Source organism: Clinocottus analis, unplaced genomic scaffold (assembly GCF_023055335.1).
Source record: "Clinocottus analis isolate CAN_PGR_092001 unplaced genomic scaffold, fCliAna1.0.p SCAF_6, whole genome shotgun sequence".
Classification (NCBI taxonomy): Eukaryota; Metazoa; Chordata; class Actinopteri; order Perciformes; family Cottidae; genus Clinocottus; species Clinocottus analis.
In genome coordinates, this window is record NW_027176218.1 from 9771759 (window position 1) to 9789665 (window position 17907).

The window sequence follows — 17907 nt, forward strand, 5'->3', positions numbered from 1 at the left end:
TCCCTGAATCTCCACACAAGGTCTGGAGTCATTGCGTGACAGTGCTCACTCCACACCGGTGCGTTCAGTGTCCCACGGGGATTGCTTCATGACACGCTCCCGGAGCCAGGCCACAGATGCCACTGAGAGGACCGCGGTGATCTCGGACGAGGCCTACAGCCCGTCTGACAGCGTCCTGCCCACCCCGGTGGCCGAGCACAGCATGGAGCTAGCCGTTTCGCGCCAGATCAACGGGGCGCCCTGCAGCATCGAGGAGGAGAAGGAGTCAGAGGCGGGCACCCCCATGCGCGGGGAAGTGGGTGATTTTGGTGCGGACGGTAGATCCGCACAGGAGGGTGCAGGGGGGGACTCGGCCCTCAGCGAGGTGGAACAGGTGAATAAATTTGTCTTAAGTGTCCTCCGTTTGCTCCTTGTGACCATTGGACTCCTCTTTGTCTTGCTCCTCCTCCTCATCGTCCTCACCGAGTCAGACCTTGACATTGCATTTTTACGTGATATCCGCCAGACCCCCGAATTTGAGCAGTTCCATTACGAATACTTTTGTCCCCTCAGGCGGTGGTTTGCCTGCAAGCTCCGCTGGGTGGGCGGGTTGCTCATTAACAAGTCAGAGTGAGGTCGTAGAGGCCGTAGAGCTCGTAAGCCCGTTCGGGGGTCTGAGATGACGGTTAGGACTCCGGAGTGATGGAGGGGAGCCTCGTCCCAACATGAACCCTGCTTCTCTCATCATCCTCCCGCCAACATTCAGCTTGGACAACTCCCAGTAACACCGGGCCAGGATCTCTCCTCCCCTTCTCCACTTTGAGTTAACCCCTCTACCCACCCAACCACCTCCTCGTTTTGCTTGTTTTCGTTTTTCTTTTTCTACAAAGCCAGAGGACACCTTTTGCATTTTTTTTTATTTTATTTCAACTCATTTCAGGTATTTTATTTTTCCAAATAACACAAAGGAAAAAAAAAAGTTAACTGAAATCAAAGAACTGAAGAAGTTTAAACGGTTTCTTTTTGAAGAACAGAAGATGTCATTGCAATGGTTGAAAGTTGCCTACATTATTATTTATTGCTTTTAAACATGTAATTGCATAAGGAAATGAGAACAGAAGGACAAGGAAGTGGAGGAAGTGGCTTTGTCAATAAATGAAGATAGCAGTGAGTTATGTTAGAGTTGATAGGCTCTTTGCTGGGAAGTCTATGTGAGGCAAAGGAGTATAATATCTTTTGATATTGATTTCCCCATCAGAAGTCAGCTAGACAGCACAACAGCATATTCACCTCAGCAGGACACAACAGAACAGTTTGAAGGAAATAATGGTGAAAGTTCATGAAACAGAGAGCAGACAAGGTGATTACAAGGCCTTTTTTTTCAGAAGATGTTGATGACTTAATTTTTTGAATTGTTTAATGAAGACACACTTAGCTTAAGTATACCCTGGTGCACAAAGTAAACTGATGAAGTGAAGGAATTGTTTTTTAGGGATACAGTAAAATAAACCAGCACCAATAGTGTTATGTGACCCAGTAGTGTCAGGAGCAGCGAGAGACATGTTCATGAAAAGCAAAGGTTTGCTGGCACCAATAGATGATAGTCGAGATAGATGTGCAACGCTCATATGGTTTAAATAATTTAGTACATTTGAATGTGCTAATTTCTTCATTTGTTCTGTTATTTCTCCTATTAATTTGATTTGCATTCTTCAACAAGTTGAAAGTCGATGAATTTCAATAATTTCTTTTTATGAAGAGTTTGTGATTTATTTTGTTTCATATCAACCTTGCTCTTAGGTTTATGTAACATACTATATTATTGTTATTAGAATAAGAATACTGATGTACTTTTTGTACAAATTAGTTTGTTTCCTAATATATATTGACAGGTTTTCCATGTATATTTTAACAGAACTGAAATGTTATTTTGTTATTGAAGATTAAATTATACCTTTTTTAGAGCTGTGTTTCAAGTAAGGTCCGAAGCATTTAAGGAAATGTGGTAGTGGGGACTAAAAAACAGGGTTTTTATCCAGATCCACTCAACACTGATCACACTTCACCACTCCACCAGCAGTGAATCAGCCTTCAGTGTGTGTGCAATTTTAATGAACGTGTATTTGTACAGCATGAAGTCTGGAGATATCATTATGCCAACACAAATACCAAATAATACAAAAGCACATTTTCATCATTCATTTATAATTTACCATATCTTATTTTACTTGAAGAGTTTGGAGGGGCCTGACCGATACTGCATGTTGCGACTTGTGACGACCGATCCTCACGCTGGAATTCATTTTAAAAAGTAGGAAGCAAAATTACAGCGGAAATGATTACTTAAACAGCTGATACAAATTAGTTTCATGGTCAATTAATTGCATATTTCAAGTAAACATTTTTTGGTCATTCTTTTTGTTTCAGAGCTTCCTAAATATATTTCTAAGTTCTGTTGTTCATCATTGTAAATTAAATATCTTTGGGTTTGGAACTGTTGGTCGGATGTAAAAAGTTGTATTTTTTATTTATAATCACAAATTATGACAATAATGAATACTTTTCACTATTTTCATACATTTCATTGATTGAACAAATAATCAAAAAATAATGTGAAAATAATGGGCAGACAAATAGATATTAAAAATAAACAAAATTTGATCAGTAGTAAATTAAAAATTAACAATTAAATGTGAACGGAAACCCAAAGTATTTTGTGGAAGTCAGTATAACAAACTGCAGTATGTTATGATGACGTTTTATGAGGTACCATGTGCACATTATTTCAAAATGATGTACAATAGTTACTCCCTTCCCTTAATTATTGGACACAATATAAAAGCAGATACCAATGTACCGGTGATAAGCCGATATACAAATAATATATGCCCTTCGATTTGTCGGTCAGGCTCTAGACTCTTCAGCCTCACAGCTCCAGGAAGCAATAACTGCCACGGCTGTTGGATTCTGGGTAAAATCTGTTTTTTGTATTGCGTGTCTACCTCCTGCACCAAGTGCAGGTGTTACTGTGTCTGTGTGTAGGAATGGAAACAAGATTTAAAGCTGTGAAGGTTCAGACCGAGACGAGTGAAAATGTAAAAAAAATATTTTGTCAAAAGGCAAGAAGGACTATGGGAGGAAGTGAAAGAGAAAGATAGAGAAGATGGGACGTCAAAGGCCTCTGTGAGAGGTTCTTTGAAAGTGGGATTTAAAAAACAATTTGGGAATGAAAGGCCCTCAGTGACTTGTCACTCTAATGGCTGTACAGGGTTGCTTGTTTTTGGCCTGTTGTTCTTAATGCCACACTCTCATACCAGCACCTGCTGCTGCTCTGATGGTGCTACCTTATTTGTTTGCTTCTGTGTAATCCGAGCGCATCACTCCTCGGCTAAATTGAAGTCCTGACCACAGAGTAGCACGCACTTTGGCGTTGTGGCTGGATCCACTCCTGTAGCTCATTATCCTTCAATTATCCGTGGCGAAGGAAGCGGCACTAACATTTCCCAACGTGATGCTGGAGGAAATATCACATCATTAGAGCTATGTTGGCAAGAAACCTGCCATACATGCAGTGTAGGAGCTTATTTATGTCAAGTAATAATTTGTAATTTGAATACGTCCAATAAATAGCAATGCAAAGATGAAGCACATTTTTCCGGGGTGGAGCAAGGTGGGCGGGTTGACTTTTTTGTGTGTGTATATATTCATACTTCATACTAACCAGCCAGGCTGACTGGTAAGCAGGACATATTTTAGAGGTGATTTGAATACATCTATTCAGCATTATGTAGCTTCAGCGGTCTCTCTGAACATGCAACAATTTAAAAAAGAAAAAGGCAGCGTTATTCAAGGAGCAATAATCAGTTGTAAGTGCAAAAATATTTGATTTACAAACTTGTGTATGAAAAAACAACAAAGAGTAAGTAAAATATGTCCTTTCTGTTTCTATAAATCCACTTACTAAATTGTTGTTAATTCCTGTCGAATGATGCCGTGCCCATTGAGACACTAGGTTACTGTTTGAATTAACAACATTTTACGAAAATCTGTTTTTCCTTAGACACCTCTTGTGTGGATGTTTGTTCTGCTGTTTTCTTTGCTGTTTCATTGTTAAGTGACAGATTGTTCCTTGTGCCTGGATCCTAACTCTGCAGTTAACCAAAGTGACAAAGATGAAAGAATGGAGAACGAAAGACTCGACATCAACTGTACTACAGACTACTCCATCCTTAAATCTCGCAGGACAAGAGGGAAAAACAGAGTTCATCTGTCTGAAACTCTTTGTAATGCACACTGGGCAGCCTGAAGTCTTAATGTCTTAATTTGTCTTTGAAGGTTTCTTCCAACAAACCGGACCTTAATGTTACATTTCAGTTGCCGTGTCACGTTTACATAAGTTATTTTATTTTATGGGAGATTGCTGCAGTTTTAACCGGATGTGTGACTTTTGATGATCGAGTGTGATTGTCATCCAAGGTTTACAAATCTGAAACAGTTGGTCCGTCCCTGAAAAGCAGCAGTGAAGGTACAGCCACGGAAATACAATGTGGTGGTGTGGAAGTTGAAGCACCGATTCTTGTGTTCAAATTAAATACACAGTGGATGGACTAAATAACAGAAACAAACACATGGTATTATCTAACAAATCCTTCATTTGTGAAACTTAAAAACATGTTTTTATTTAGGCGATGTCAAAGACATGTTTGGGGTCATATCTGAGTCATTGTGTTTTTTTACAGACCTTTTCTGTGAGGTGTTTGTGTTATTTTGTCTATTCCAGGTTTTAAATTTATGTGAACTACATATTCTGTTTTGATGATCGGAATCAAGTGATTTCTACATAATTGGCTCCCTAAATTGTATTTCTTGCCAAAAACCCCGTCACAGTAATGAGGATGATGCATGTAGAACTGAGGGGTTGATGGATGAAACTTGTCGTAACCAAAGGCCTGTCAGACCCTAACAGTTGCACAGACACGTCAATAAGTGTGTGTGCATATCCATGTTTGGTGGTGTTTTGTAGTCTGCATTGTTATCCTGGGATTGGAGATTGCCGTTTAATTACGTCATAAATAGAAGTAAATATATAGACATATATAAATCCATGTGCCAAATCCCGTTCTTGTTCAGTCTGATCCATTCCAAAACCCATGTTTGTACTGTAGGTACCCTTCTGTACAAATCAGTATAAAATATTGTTTCTCTCCAATAGTCCTGTGTAACTGGTGCCATTCAATAAAACTATTCAAACTTGAAATAAACAATGATTAAAAACATGAATGCGACTCTCTGTGGCTTAGTGGTACAACACAAAATCAGCACACAGCTTGCTTATGTCTAGCTAAAAGAAATGAAGAGTCTTCTGAAAATGTTTAATTAGTCTTTAATATAAAAAAAAACAACATCCCATCAAAATGGACAATTTGCGACAGTCAATATAAGAATTAGACAGACACGACAATAACTGTACAGAACATAAATATACAATTTTAGATGTTATAAACCGATGGAATATAACTCGTCAATACCACCATTAATTAATTTTCTATCCGAGAAGGCGGATCAGAAGACGGTCCTAGCCCAGGTGTGAATAGGCAGGCTTTAGGAAAGGTCGCTGGTTGGGTTGAGGGGCCGGGACGGACAGGAAGCCTGGTCTCCTGCTCGCTGATGCATCTCCCGTCGAGCTCCTGGACCCCCGGCCTGTAGCATTTGATCCGCCTCTGGAGCTGGACGATGACCACGATTTATTGCTGCTGTAGCCACGACTACAACACCACAGCAAGACAAAAAAGGGGGGGGGGAAGAGGGAATAAGCTTTCAGCTATGAATTGAAGCTTTTTGCTAAATACGATCTCCAGCTACCTAATATGTAAGACAAACACATTACAGACCCTTTAGAGTTGGCACTTGTGTTGCCATAGGGTTTTCTCTTCTTGGAATATTTGAAGAACGGAGCTTTCTTTCTCTTCTGACCCTGTGCAGACTGACGGAAGTACGTGGAGGACTCTGTGTCATCCTCGTCACCTCCATATGAGCGGCCTTGTGCCGTGTCTATCCACCCGTCTCCACCGTTGTCAGTCTGTTCCTCTACAACAGAGACAATGTAGGATTAATACCACAATGTGTAGAATTGCAAGGAAATGAGGTGCAAGAACATTATTTTGTTCCCTTACCAGGCAGTTGCCACTCAGAGTATTTCTCTAGTAGCTGAATGACTTCAGCTCCGTATTTCTCCAGTTTGTCTTCCGTCACACCATCAATTTGTAGGAGGACTTCGGGATCGGGAGAAAGCTTCTCTGTTCATGTGTGAGAAAAAAAGTTATCACACTTGCTGTATAATATGAGCTATGTATAATATGAGCTATCTAAAAAAAAAGGACAGCCAACAATTGTTTCAGAAATTACCAGCTATCTTTTTCAAGGTTGCAGTAGATAATATGTTGAAATAGTGAATGCCAAACGCTTTGCCCAGCTGCTTGCACAGATCTGTCAGCTCCTTTAGACACTCCTGAACCTTCTCCTCTCTCTGGGAGACGTTCTTGTCCACAGAAGCCTTGTGTTTCCTGACGCTAGACGCACTCTCGGTCTCATAGAACTCTATCTGCGTTGAGACAAGTGCTGGTTAGTGTTCAATGTTTTCTTAAATATATAAATACTAATTAAAATGTTACAGCTCTTCATGCTGACCAACAGTCGATATAAGCCGGGTTACCTGCATGTGTCCAGACATCACGTTCATGGCTTTGGCTCCAGCAGAGATATACGACACTGCTTGGTTGTTGTTGGTGATGTAGAGATCCTCCTCCAGGACGTTGTCCAGAACCAGTTTTTTAAAGAGACGGTCAGCATTATGTCGAGAGTAGGCTCCTCCCATCCCAAACATTCCTGTCTGCACCTTTGCAGATTTAGACCCTGACAGAAAGAAACAATTCTCTGCATCAAACCAGTCACAGTTCACATGGACACATTAAGACCGGACATCAAGCAGGATTAACAATTGCAAAATTATTTTTCGTCCCAATAGTGTGGATTTAATTTACCTACAAAGATATCCACCAACATGTTCAGCGTCAGTCGGGTTTGCTGAGCAGTTCTGCCAAACCTTGATCCAACTTTCTCGCAGTTCTCCTGAACAAACCTCGCAATCTGCTTCACATCTTCAGTGACATTTCTCATCTTGTATTGCTGCACACAGGAATTTTCCAACATCAGTGGCTCAATGAGAAAACAGCCAGGTAGGTTTGGAGTTCGTAATGATTAAATAAATAAATGGTTCCTACGTTGGGTTTGGCACAGTTGTCACAGCTGACGTCTGTGTGTTCCTTACAGAAGCTTTTGTTGAAGTTCAGCTCTCCAAAGTATGCAAGTAGCTGAATTCTTCGGCACTCCATCATGTTCTCACAGAAGTGCACCATGCTGTGCAGGTTGGTGAAATGAGTCTCTTTGGTGTGTCGGTCACCTTCTCTGTCCACTGTGAGTTAAAGAAGAGCCATCTGAGTCAACTTTGACTAATATATAGTGAGTCATTTAGCTTAACGAAAAATCACAACCAAAAGTAAGAACGGTCTATATTTTTGTAACATACTGCTGATGATCCTCTTGATGCGGTGGACGTCGGAGTAGGAGTAGAAGAGAATACAGTGAGAGATCTCTCCATCTCTGCCAGCTCTCCCAGACTCTTGGTAGTAACCCTCCACTGACTTAGGCAGACTGGCGTGAATCACATAACGCACATCAGGCTTGTCAATGCCCATGCCGAAAGCAATGGTGGCACAGATGACCTGGCAGACAAAAGGAAGCAGTGAAACTAAGGTAATGTGAACTTTAAATCTGTAAAACAACTTGCAAAATGTTACCTTTTTTTAAGTTCATTGCTTTATATCCAATACCATCTATTTGTAATTCTTATGTCAGGTCACTCAGTGAGTGAGTGAGTGGTGTCCTCACCTGGCAGCCGTCCTGGTTGATCCATTTGGTCTGCACAAGTTCTCTGTCATCGTCCTTTAGACCTGCGTGATACGCCAGAGCTAATATGCGTGCTCTCTGCAGACTCTCAGCCATGGTATCACAGTCATGACGGGACAGGCAGTAAATGATGCCAGAGTCACCTGCAACATGCAGATTAATAGACAAAAGACAGTCAGAGAGGGTTTGTAATCACTGACAAAATACTTCCCACTGGGATAATTCAGATCATGGTCATGCTTTCATTTATTACAAGGCAACTTATAAAAGCAATTAAACATTTGACAAAAGCAATGATTTTCAATTATTTCCATTACCAGCTCAAGAATTTGATATGCTTCATATGACGTGACGGACGTCAAAATAGGTTTGCACAAACAAAAAAGGAGTTGCTTTTTCAACAAAGCAGTTATGGCAGTGATCCAAAAATAACCAGGATCAGAAAAAGTAGTTCTGAAATATTTACGTGGGTAGTGCTTCTTGATCCAACCAATACAGTCCTCGTCGACTTTTTTGGGTTTCTTGGGGAGGACAGAGTACTTCAGGTTTGTTCTGTTGAAGCTCATGGTGAACCTAAAAATATAGTGGATGGAAAATGTGACGCTGTTGGTTGTTTAAATTAAAAAAAAAAAAAAAAAAATGAAATAGAACTAATTTAAAAGTCTAAGACAGAGCATGAGTACGTACACCTGCGGCCGTGTCATATTCAGCTGGTTGAGGATGTCTTTCTGAACACGCGGGGTGGCGGTGGCCGTCAGGGCCATCATCGGCACGCTGGGGAACTTCTGACGCAGTTCATGTAACTTCTTGTAGTCTGGACGGAAATCGTGACCCCACTAAAAGATTTAAGGATGCATGATGAGTCACAATGGCGGTTGCAAAAATAAACGCATACTGCAGATGGTGTATAAAGCAGATGAACACACCTGACTGACACAATGGGCCTCATCTATGACAAAGCGCACTAAAAGACCTCGCTCGTACAAGTTCTGCAGGGCGGAGATCAGCCTGTTACTTGCACTCACCTTGGGGAGAAAAGAGAGGCATCAGTCTTGAGAAAAAGTAGTTGGTGCTGTTTTTAGAGCAAACAAGAAACCCCACTCATTGATTTCAACATTCAGAGTTCAAATAAATCATGTCTCACCTTTTCAGGAGTGACATAAAGAAGTTTAATGATGGGGTCTTTCCTAGAGAGCTGCATATAAATCCTCCCTGCTTCGCTGTCACTTTTACTCCCAGAGAGGCTTGTTGCTGGAATCTGAAATGAAATGTTACAAAACAGATTCACCTTCAGGTTACCAGACATGCTTACTGTACTATACATCATACTGATCCAATAGGACAAGCTATACTTACATCCAGTGTAGTAAGTTTCTGGACCTGGTCTACAATGAGAGATTTGAGTGGGGAGATGACCACAGTGACTCCTGGCGACACGCAGGCGGGCAGCTGGTAGCACAGGCTTTTACCCCCACCTAAAAATACATCAGGTTCAGAGAAATGCGGACATTTCCAATGCTGTTAACATTCATAATCTATTGTTGCATTGCTAGGATAAACGTGTTTTGTAAATTTTGATCACTACTAACCTGTGGGCATTAAAACAAACGTATCTTCTGCCAGAATCGTTGCATTAATTGCTTCAAGTTGATTGAATCTGAATTGATGAAGACCAAAACGCTTGTGGAAAATCTTCATCATCTCCGGTGAGTGGGGGAAGTTGAACCCTCTGAAGCGATCGTGGGCTGGATTTCTGAAAGTAGGTTCTGCATTGGAAAACATTAAAACGGTGTCAGTGAAATCCAGCACAAATTACTTAAAATAACACAAAATATATACATATATTATAGTGTGATACAAATTACAATTTGTCTGTTTTTAAAGTTACATTGAGAGCAGTTTACTGCAGTTTACTGCCTAAAGAGAACACAAAAGCATTGTTCTGAGAATCTGGCACCAGATAAGATGTCTACAGAGACATTTCATACGTACAGGACAAGATTTTTCCAAGCCATACAACATACCAGGAGAGCAGATCTTTGCAGGCTTGGGTGCAGGTGTTGTTGGTTTATTCTCCCAGTGAGACCTGCTTGATCCCGCTTCTTTTACTGTTTTAGTCACAGTGCTCGATTTTGGCGGTTCGTCAAAGTAATCAGGGATATCGGAGTCATTTAAGTCATCTATGTCAAAGTAGTCATCGTAAAAGTCGTCTAGTTCCATGTCTTCTGTTGCATTACTAGCTGCTGGAGTATTAGATTTGTTCTGAAAATTAGTTTCTGGCTTCTTGGGTGAGAAGAAGAGCTCCGAACCATCCAGGTCTGTGCTCTTTTTCTTTGAGAAATTTAAAGATGGATCTGTTCGGTTGTGGGTCGATGGAGAGTTAGAGATGCTCTGACTTGTCACATTTTCTAACCCACTGTTCCTATCATGCGAGGGTTTTGCGTCAATAACACTGTCTGACTGATCAGAATCATAGTCCACAGAGATGACTGAAGATCTCCTGATCTGAGGAGGCTTCTTTGAGTCCACAGGCATTGAGCTGCTGGATGACATAACACTAGATGTATCACAGCTAAAAGAAGATTTTCCTTTAAAGCTGGATACAGAAATCACAGGGCTGTCAGCCTGCTGCATCCTGAATGAACTGCAACCACCAGTTGCAAGAATCCTCTTCCTGGGAGAGAAAGGCAAGCTGTTAGCAATTATACTGAGATATTAAATATCACAAATAATAAAGACATTTTACACATAAATGTACACACCTTTGAGCCCTCTTCAGCAAAAGCTCACCTCCACAGGACAGAGCTATAACTTCATGTTCAGGGATGGTATCAACCAGAGAACAAATGGACTCCATAATACTGAAGAGTTGCTCATCTGTGACTGGATCCGAAGAACAAACAAAAATAAACACGGAAAAATAACCGCGTCTTGCTTTGCTGAATAAAATGTACACATGATCTGGACAAATCAGAAAAATGCGTTCACCCACTTGTTTTGTCTTTTGAGTGGTTATCGGAGGATCCATGTAGCGTGGTGGTGGGTCCCTTTGAATGCACAGGAGTGTCTCTGCTTTCAACATCGGCTGATTTAGATCTGTTTGAAATAAAAGAATGATTATGTCCGCTTTCTTTTGTAAATCATCTTTCAGGTTAAGTAGACAGGGATTTTTCTTCTTCACAAAACTACCTCTCAAACTCCTCTCCCCCTTATACAAGACCCATGTGAGCATTCCATGCAATACACACCCATTATAAATGTTCTTGAAACTTAAACATTGATTCCATGAAATACTATTATATTGAAAGTGAGTTTTCTTAAAGTTCGAAACTTAAAATAATTGGTCTACGATAAAGGATGCGAGTCAATATAGGCCCAAAGTTTAGTGTTTTTTATTAGCTCTCTTCACGCCAACATCCCATGTGGAAATGTCAATTTTTTTTGCGGTTTTCGTTAACATGGCTGGCTGAATCTCCTGAATCACCATTCCCAATCAGGCTGCACATTTTTATGTATTTTAACACACGTGTTGGCAATGCTGTGGGATGTGTATAAGTCGTGTAAGAAGGAGAATACTAAGTATAAAAGCAAGAAGCCTGCAGGATAATAGACAGTGTGCTTTACAGCCTTGTTGCACCACAGCCACATTGAATACATTCAAAGAACTGACCTGGTCTCCAAAATAGAAGTATTATAAGCTATCTCATCAGGGATTGGACTTGGGGGAATGTAATCAAGATCATCTTCAGGCTCGGAGTTGTCATCAAGCTTTATTATCTTCGGGTTAATACATTTTTTCTTGTCATCTAAAATGCAAAAGGGTATAGGTTGTGTTTGTAGTATAAGTCAATGCTTTCCAGATTCATATTTGTCCCAAAAAGTACAAATGAAATACAAATACTGAAACACACAGCTTCTTACCCGTCTTTCTTTTGAAAGGTTCAAGCGCATCATCGTTGTCCTCTTCACTGTCACTCATGACGGAATTCCGATGGCAAGGAGGACGTCTTCTGGTCGTTTTAAGTGGAGAAACATCGGGTTCAAACTCCGCTACTTCCTTATTCAAAGTAGGTCCTGGTGAAGCTGCAGCTTTGCAGACCCTGTGCTTTATTTCATCTGTTTCCATTGAAGTTGGTTCACTTCTGGAAAGATCATTCCTGTTTGCAAAACTGTTGCTCAACTGTGGCATAAGTTTTTTTTCACTTGTAGATGATATAGTATTGGTGCGCTTTCCAGATTTTTTTGAACTAAATGAGTCATTTTTGACAGGAGTTTCAAAGTCATCAAAATCATCCCAGTCATCCATCGGGAATCCAAGAGATGTATCCAGACTTGTGGAAAGGCCTCCATTGCTACTAGGAAACTGGTTGTCAGATTTAGTTGGAGCGGTTGTCGCCTTAATAGCAGACACTGCTGAAGGAGTCTGGCGAGCAGAAGCACAATTACCTTCTGGGCTGATGGAGTCCGACTTGCCTTTTGAATTTACAGGGAAGAAGTTGTGGATTTGGGATTTTTGAGGTCTCTGAAGCGTGTTTGGAAATGTCAAAGGAGATTTCGTCACAAAGTGGTTATGAGGGACATTGACATTCTTGTTTGCCAAGACATTAGAGATGATTACCTTGGTTGGGACTTCAAGATTGGTTGTACCAGACAAGGACTTCTTTTTGAAAGAAAAACCCCTGAAAAATAAACCAGTGTGAAATTATGGAAACACAATCTGAGAAAATCAAAGGCTTAATCGCCAATTCAATTGGAGATTGGGATAGTCAAATTTATTTTGGCGTTAACATAACTTTCTCAGTAAATATGGAAATAAAAATGTATTTCCATATGTATACTGTGTATCTAACCCAATAAACATAAACATTGAAGAAACAATTGGCTGTTTTTTTTAAATCCAGATACCAGTTGCACAGCAATTCATGAACATGCAGACAGTGATTACAGCCAAATCATTATTGAGTTGATATAACATTAAAGTTCGTACCTGAAGGAGACACTTCAAACATTACATGAACAGTTCAATTATTATCTTGGCCTATATATATAGCTAGCAGTTACAGCATTTCTTGACACAAGCGTCTAAAATAGACTGTTCAGACGGTTGAAATGTTTTCTTACACTGGAGGACAAATTAACTTATCGATGAGTTGCAAGTGTTCATATCGAGGATGCATGACAACTCTTGTAAACCGCAACAATACGTTTTGCACATGTAACGCTACTATTTACTGACAAAGCTATCGCGCCTGTGTTGTGTTGATAACGAGCCTTCACGCAAAGGAGCCATGTTAGCGAGCTAACCGCTGTGACGTTTGACTTACCCCGGTTTGGGTTTAGACAGAGACAACTTGCTTTGAGCAGCATTGTTGTGCCTCTCCAGCTGCTCCTTCAAGTTATTTCGTGGAAGACAAGACATTGCTGTGGAAGAAGCTGAGCTCGCGAGTGTTAGCTTGCTAGCAGTGTGGCGCTCGGTTCAAGCAGCGGCGGCGGCCAGTTTCTTCAGCATTGCTCGAGACACAAAAACAGGACGAAATGAGAAGACGTGACTGGCGGTCATTTCGTCTGGTTACATTTTAAACTGTTAGTTGTCTTCACTAACTGTACTGCTCCTGCTTCTAACTCCAGGAGTGAGGTAAACAGAATGACAGTCATCGAGCGGATTTTGCGCCCATTCCACAAACTCTTCCTTATTGGCCGAGCCGAGGTCAAGCTGGAATGAGGGCTCCTGGGAAATGTAGTCTTACGACATGGACAACATGACTTAAGACTTGAGAAGGTAGTGGCTGGATATCATACACGTAGGTTTCTCTCTTGTAACTCCTTATGTGTTGCTGAGGTTGTGGGATGTCAAAACACAATATGTTAATATTTTTATTTTAGGTGGACTTCAGTATTTAATTGAAGCCTTTGAACCACACAATTAGTATTGGCAGGCCTTAGCTGTTTTTGTGCCTACTAATATTACCTATTCTTGAAGCAATAGCCCAGTTTTACCTTAAATTTAAGGTTCAGTAAAATAGGCAGTTTGTTTTTGCAATAAAGTTAATCTTACATGTCACAAAGGAATACAACATTGTAATGTTTACTGTTACTGTTTTTCTGTTTTCTTTAATGTTTTTTTAATATATTTATCTTTGCTTAATGTAAACAAGCAGAAAGCACAGAAACCGGACACAAATTCCATGGATGTTTTATGGCCACTATGCATGTAGACAGCTGCAATATATTTGTGATAAAAAAAACAAATGTTATATTTTTTATTTTAAGTGCATGAATTGAATGATTGGTACTTAAGTGATAATTTCAGATTTATTGATTAATCTGGAAATCACTTTAAAAAAACAAAACAAGCACAGTAGGCTACTCGTTGTATAACAATCACGTTTTGGACTCTGCTTTCTTTTCAGCCCTTTTGCAGTTTGCTATCACGCGGAAATCACACCACTGGGAAAGATAAGCAGGCAGCAAGTCCGCACATGTTCCTCCCACGCTCAATAAGGAAATATCTGTAAAAGGAGAACATTGTTTTAATCTTTCTTTGGTCAGTATACATTTAGTATTACTGTCCTGAATGCAGTTAGATATAATACTTACCCATCAATCCCCCAGCTGGATCCCCATGAGTTCTTTACAATCCAGTAAGGGGTGCCACTCTCCTGTCCATACCCGACTGCTAACACAGCATGGTTCACCTTGTCTGCGGTTTTGTGGCATTCAGTGCTGAAAAGAAGAAGAAGAAGAAGAAGAAGAAGAAGAAGAAGAAGAAGAAGAAGAAGAAGAAGAAGAAGAAGAAGTTAAATCAACTTTATACATGACTGTTTGGATAAAGAATGAGGAACTAAACACTGTAACTTTACTGACAGAAAAGGTTATTGTAATTGTTCAAGCGAACGCTGTATACTTTTTATTAACCAGATAACATAGGACGTACTGTATCACCATGAAATGGACTGTACCATCATATATGTTTATGTCAATCTAGTGGCCAAACCCTCACACACATTTTTATTGATCACCAATTTACAGTGGGCTTAGACGTATAAAAAGAATAAAGACTGACGGACAAATCAGTTTTCAAGAAGATACTGAACACTATTTACATGACTTCTGCTCACCTGGTGTACACGCCCTGGGAGTAATGCATGAAGTCAGAGGTCACCTCAAAGGCAAGGCTGACAGGGTTGCGTGTGGCAACCGCATCCACCATCCCATTCTCATCGTACTGCAACAGAAAAGAAACTTCTCACCGAGTGTTTAACAAAGACGTCTACCTTAAGGAGAGCGTCTGATGTTTGCTCACCGCTGTTATGTTCACCACCTCCTTCACAAAGGCAGCTGCTAGTCCTGGTTTATACGCACAAGTAGCTTCCTGATTTATCAAAAAAAAATTAAAAACATTGAATGTGTGACCGAAAGTTCAAAGTCAGTTTTACTTGTTATTTAGTTTTGTTTATAGTTACAGAAGCGGTGTATGGGTAGTTCTTCTCTGTCATGAGTCCCTTGTTGTACATGATGTATTCAAATGCTTGACTGGGAAGACCTCTGTAGGACAAATTAAGGTCTCGTTATAAAACTTTGACCATGGTGATGCACACTGTGGTAGTTACAGGTAAATTATTAAAAGTCTGACTCTTACCCGTTACAACCATGGTTGTTGAAATCCTGAGCACAGTCGACCAGCTGTTGTTCTGACTAAGTGATATAAAAATGACAATGACATTGAAACTAGGCTATATTTTTCATACAAGTGCAATAGGTTTGACAGAGAAGTGAAAGTCACCAGTGTTATGAGCTTCGATGTGCTGATGGCGGTAACAGACTCCAGACATCCGGTTGTGGAAAAAGACCAGCAGCTACCACAAGGTCCCTTTGTTGCAACGAAAGAGGATAAAACAATAAGACATTTGATTTCGGGAATGAACCCGACTCATAGACCTTCTTTCACAGAAATCATGTCACAGCAGCACAAATGCAACTATTAACATTTACGATGACAAATTCCATAATGTGTAAAAGCAATTTCTAGCACGCTTTTATCATTTCCTATTGTTTATAATTTCTTCAATGATAATAGTTTGGGAGCACCTTGTAGTAGTTCCTGAGTTCGCATTTTTCAGCTTTTCTGCTGAGAACACACTACAAACCATTAGTATTGTTGGTATATGTCAGGGGTCACATGCAGCTAAGAGACCTATCCCTTAGTTTGTGACCCACTGGATTCAGGCTGGATGATAATATTATCGACAGCTGGAGTTAACAGCACCAGAAGTTATTTTAATTCATTTTAATCTGCTGTTACCCAGTAACAACTGTAACCTTTGAGATAATAACTGAAGATGAAAAATGTGCATGTGTGTGTGTGTGTGTGTGTGTGTGTGTGTGTGTGTGTGTGTGTGTGTGTGTGTGTGTGTGTGTGTGTGTAGATGTTAGTGCAGTTCAACTTCACCTGATTCTTCACTTCAGTCACATAGTTTCCTTTCTTTCTCCAGTCGATGGAGTCTGGATGTGGTCCGTCGCTGCTGACGTAGTTCCCCTTAGTGGCTGAACAGTTCTGTAAAAGATAGAATCTATATATATATATATATATATATATATATATATATATATATATATATACATATATATATATCCATACGCAAAATATTCATGTAGACTTGTGTGTGTATATATATATATATATATATATATATATATATATATATATATATATATATATATATATATATATATATATATATATATATATATGTATATTACCTGTGGCTCAGACCAGAGGAAATTCTTCTGAAATTCGCTGAATGTCATGTCTGAAAACTGGTTTAGCCCCACTGCATGTAGAAATGATAATAATAAATAAAACATCGATCAACACATTTAACTATTGACCATATGAACAAAAGAAAATAATAGTACATGCAATGAGTTGTTCTTACTTGTGAATGTGTGATTTTCTTCATTGTGTTTGTTGATCCTCCTGTTGTTCTCTGAGAAGATCTGGAGTCGTTCGTGGTACTCCTGCATGCTGTACACTCTGTTGTGCTATAAGGGGGAGTTATTGGTGTTTATATATATATATATATATATATATATATATATATATATATATATATATATATATATATATATATATATATATATATATATATTAAAAAGCTGCCTGCAGTTAATAGCTCATTCGTGTTTCTTGCATGACCCCCGTCATAGGCCATGACTGGACTGTATATTTTACTAACTAAACACACAATAAGTATAACACTGTGAGGTATTTATACAGTAACATACCTCTGCCATCCATGACTTGAAGCGAAACTCGTCTGAAAACAATGCAAAACAATCAATACAAAGACGTCGACGATAAGAAACGGATAAACGTCATGAAGGTAATAAGTTGAACACAAACAATACAACTGAAAAAATAAGTGTGCGCTTTTGTACGAAAACGGAGGAGTGCCGCGCAGCTTACCTGGTGCAGACAGGTAAAAAGCAGAAGCCACTGGCAGCAACGCAAACAAAAGCAAAGTGTTCATTGTGATCACTTCGACTGTTACAGCTTTAGACAACAGCAACAGAGCGAGGTGGTGAAAGCGAAAGTAGCAGACGACGTGTCTGTCACGAGGTAAACAGGTTAAGTTCCCCAAACGACCAAAATACATAACAGAAAATAAATCAGCCAATCAGTTTCCAACATAGCGCCCAGGAACAAAAGAGATTTGCTTCCTCTTTTATTTAGGCACTTTAAAACAAATAGTATTTTTTAGGGTTGATCTTGTACCGCCTGTTACAAAGCGGGGCATATTCACTGCTCAAACAAATAAAAAGGAAAACTTTGTGTTCTACCGGGTGTAGATCGGTTGACTGTGAGTCCCATTTAAGTGCAGTAATTCCTTCATCCTCCAGGTACTGCCTGCATACTCTTGCCACATGAGGCCGGGCTTTGTCGTGCCTCAGGAGGAACCCAGG

At 39.9% G+C, this 17907-nt stretch overlaps 3 protein-coding genes across 9 annotated transcripts in view; 1 reads left to right on the top strand and 2 right to left on the bottom strand.

The window, feature by feature from the left end:
- Positions 1–5259, top strand: part of LOC137803876 (novel FERM domain containing protein) — a 53714-nt gene extending 48455 nt beyond the window's left edge. For all 3 annotated transcript variants that reach the window (XM_068602695.1, XM_068602698.1, XM_068602696.1), the window contains one exon: positions 21–5259. In XM_068602695.1, coding sequence (XP_068458796.1) covers positions 21–613 — 593 coding nt within the window. In that variant the 3' untranslated portion in view covers positions 614–5259. The remainder of the gene's footprint in view (positions 1–20) is intronic.
- Positions 5260–5346: 87 nt separating this feature from the next.
- blm (BLM RecQ like helicase) lies at positions 5347–13590 on the bottom strand. Of its 5 annotated transcripts, none has more exons than XM_068602914.1 (22): positions 13269–13582; positions 12563–12623; positions 11866–12466; positions 11615–11750; positions 10937–11040; positions 10707–10827; positions 9969–10618; positions 9534–9710; positions 9301–9419; positions 9089–9202; positions 8871–8969; positions 8632–8780; positions 8411–8517; positions 7927–8087; positions 7565–7760; positions 7260–7450; positions 7020–7164; positions 6692–6891; positions 6385–6580; positions 6153–6275; positions 5871–6066; positions 5347–5744 (listed from the first exon to the last, which is right to left on the bottom strand). In XM_068602914.1, exons 1-22 carry the CDS (start codon positions 13361–13363, stop codon positions 5555–5557), a joined length of 4131 nt encoding a protein of 1376 aa, XP_068459015.1. In that variant the 5' UTR covers positions 13364–13582; the 3' UTR covers positions 5347–5554. The 5 variants fall into 5 exon arrangements, with proteins under 5 accessions (XP_068459015.1, XP_068459016.1, XP_068459014.1 ...); XM_068602915.1 differs by having other exon boundaries at positions 11866–11954; positions 13269–13578; XM_068602913.1 differs by having other exon boundaries at positions 11866–12623; positions 13269–13584.
- Positions 13591–14088: 498 nt separating this feature from the next.
- On the bottom strand, positions 14089–17517 carry ctsh (cathepsin H). The gene is made up of 12 exons (XM_068602919.1): positions 17411–17517; positions 17230–17261; positions 16881–16986; positions 16705–16775; positions 16394–16498; positions 15728–15814; positions 15584–15639; positions 15408–15489; positions 15248–15316; positions 15063–15169; positions 14542–14667; positions 14089–14453 (listed from the first exon to the last, which is right to left on the bottom strand). Exons 1-12 carry the CDS (start codon positions 17472–17474, stop codon positions 14384–14386), a joined length of 975 nt encoding a protein of 324 aa, XP_068459020.1. The 5' UTR covers positions 17475–17517; the 3' UTR covers positions 14089–14383.
- Between the last annotated feature and the right edge of the window lie 390 nt (positions 17518–17907).

What these genes read in the sequence shown, in the direction of transcription:
- blm (XM_068602913.1), bottom strand. Translation starts at nt 13,363, where the DNA reads ATGTCTTGTCTTCCACGAAATAACTTGAAGGAGCAGCTGGAGAGGCAC. An exon ending in ACTTCTATTTTGGAGACCAG is followed by an intron (nt 11,041 to 11,614) that starts GTCAGTTCTTTG and finishes TATTTCAAACAG; the next exon opens with ATCTAAATCAGCCGATGTTG. An exon ending in CATCAAGAGGATCATCAGCA is followed by an intron (nt 7,451 to 7,564) that starts GTATGTTACAAA and finishes TTTAACTCACAG; the next exon opens with TGGACAGAGAAGGTGACCGA.
- ctsh (XM_068602919.1), bottom strand. Translation starts at nt 17,474, where the DNA reads ATGAACACTTTGCTTTTGTTTGCGTTGCTGCCAGTGGCTTCTGCTTTT. An exon ending in TCCTCTGGTCTGAGCCACAG is followed by an intron (nt 16,499 to 16,704) that starts GTAATATACATA and finishes TATCTTTTACAG; the next exon opens with AACTGTTCAGCCACTAAGGG. An exon ending in CATCGAAGCTCATAACACTG is followed by an intron (nt 15,640 to 15,727) that starts GTGACTTTCACT and finishes TATATCACTTAG; the next exon opens with TCAGAACAACAGCTGGTCGA.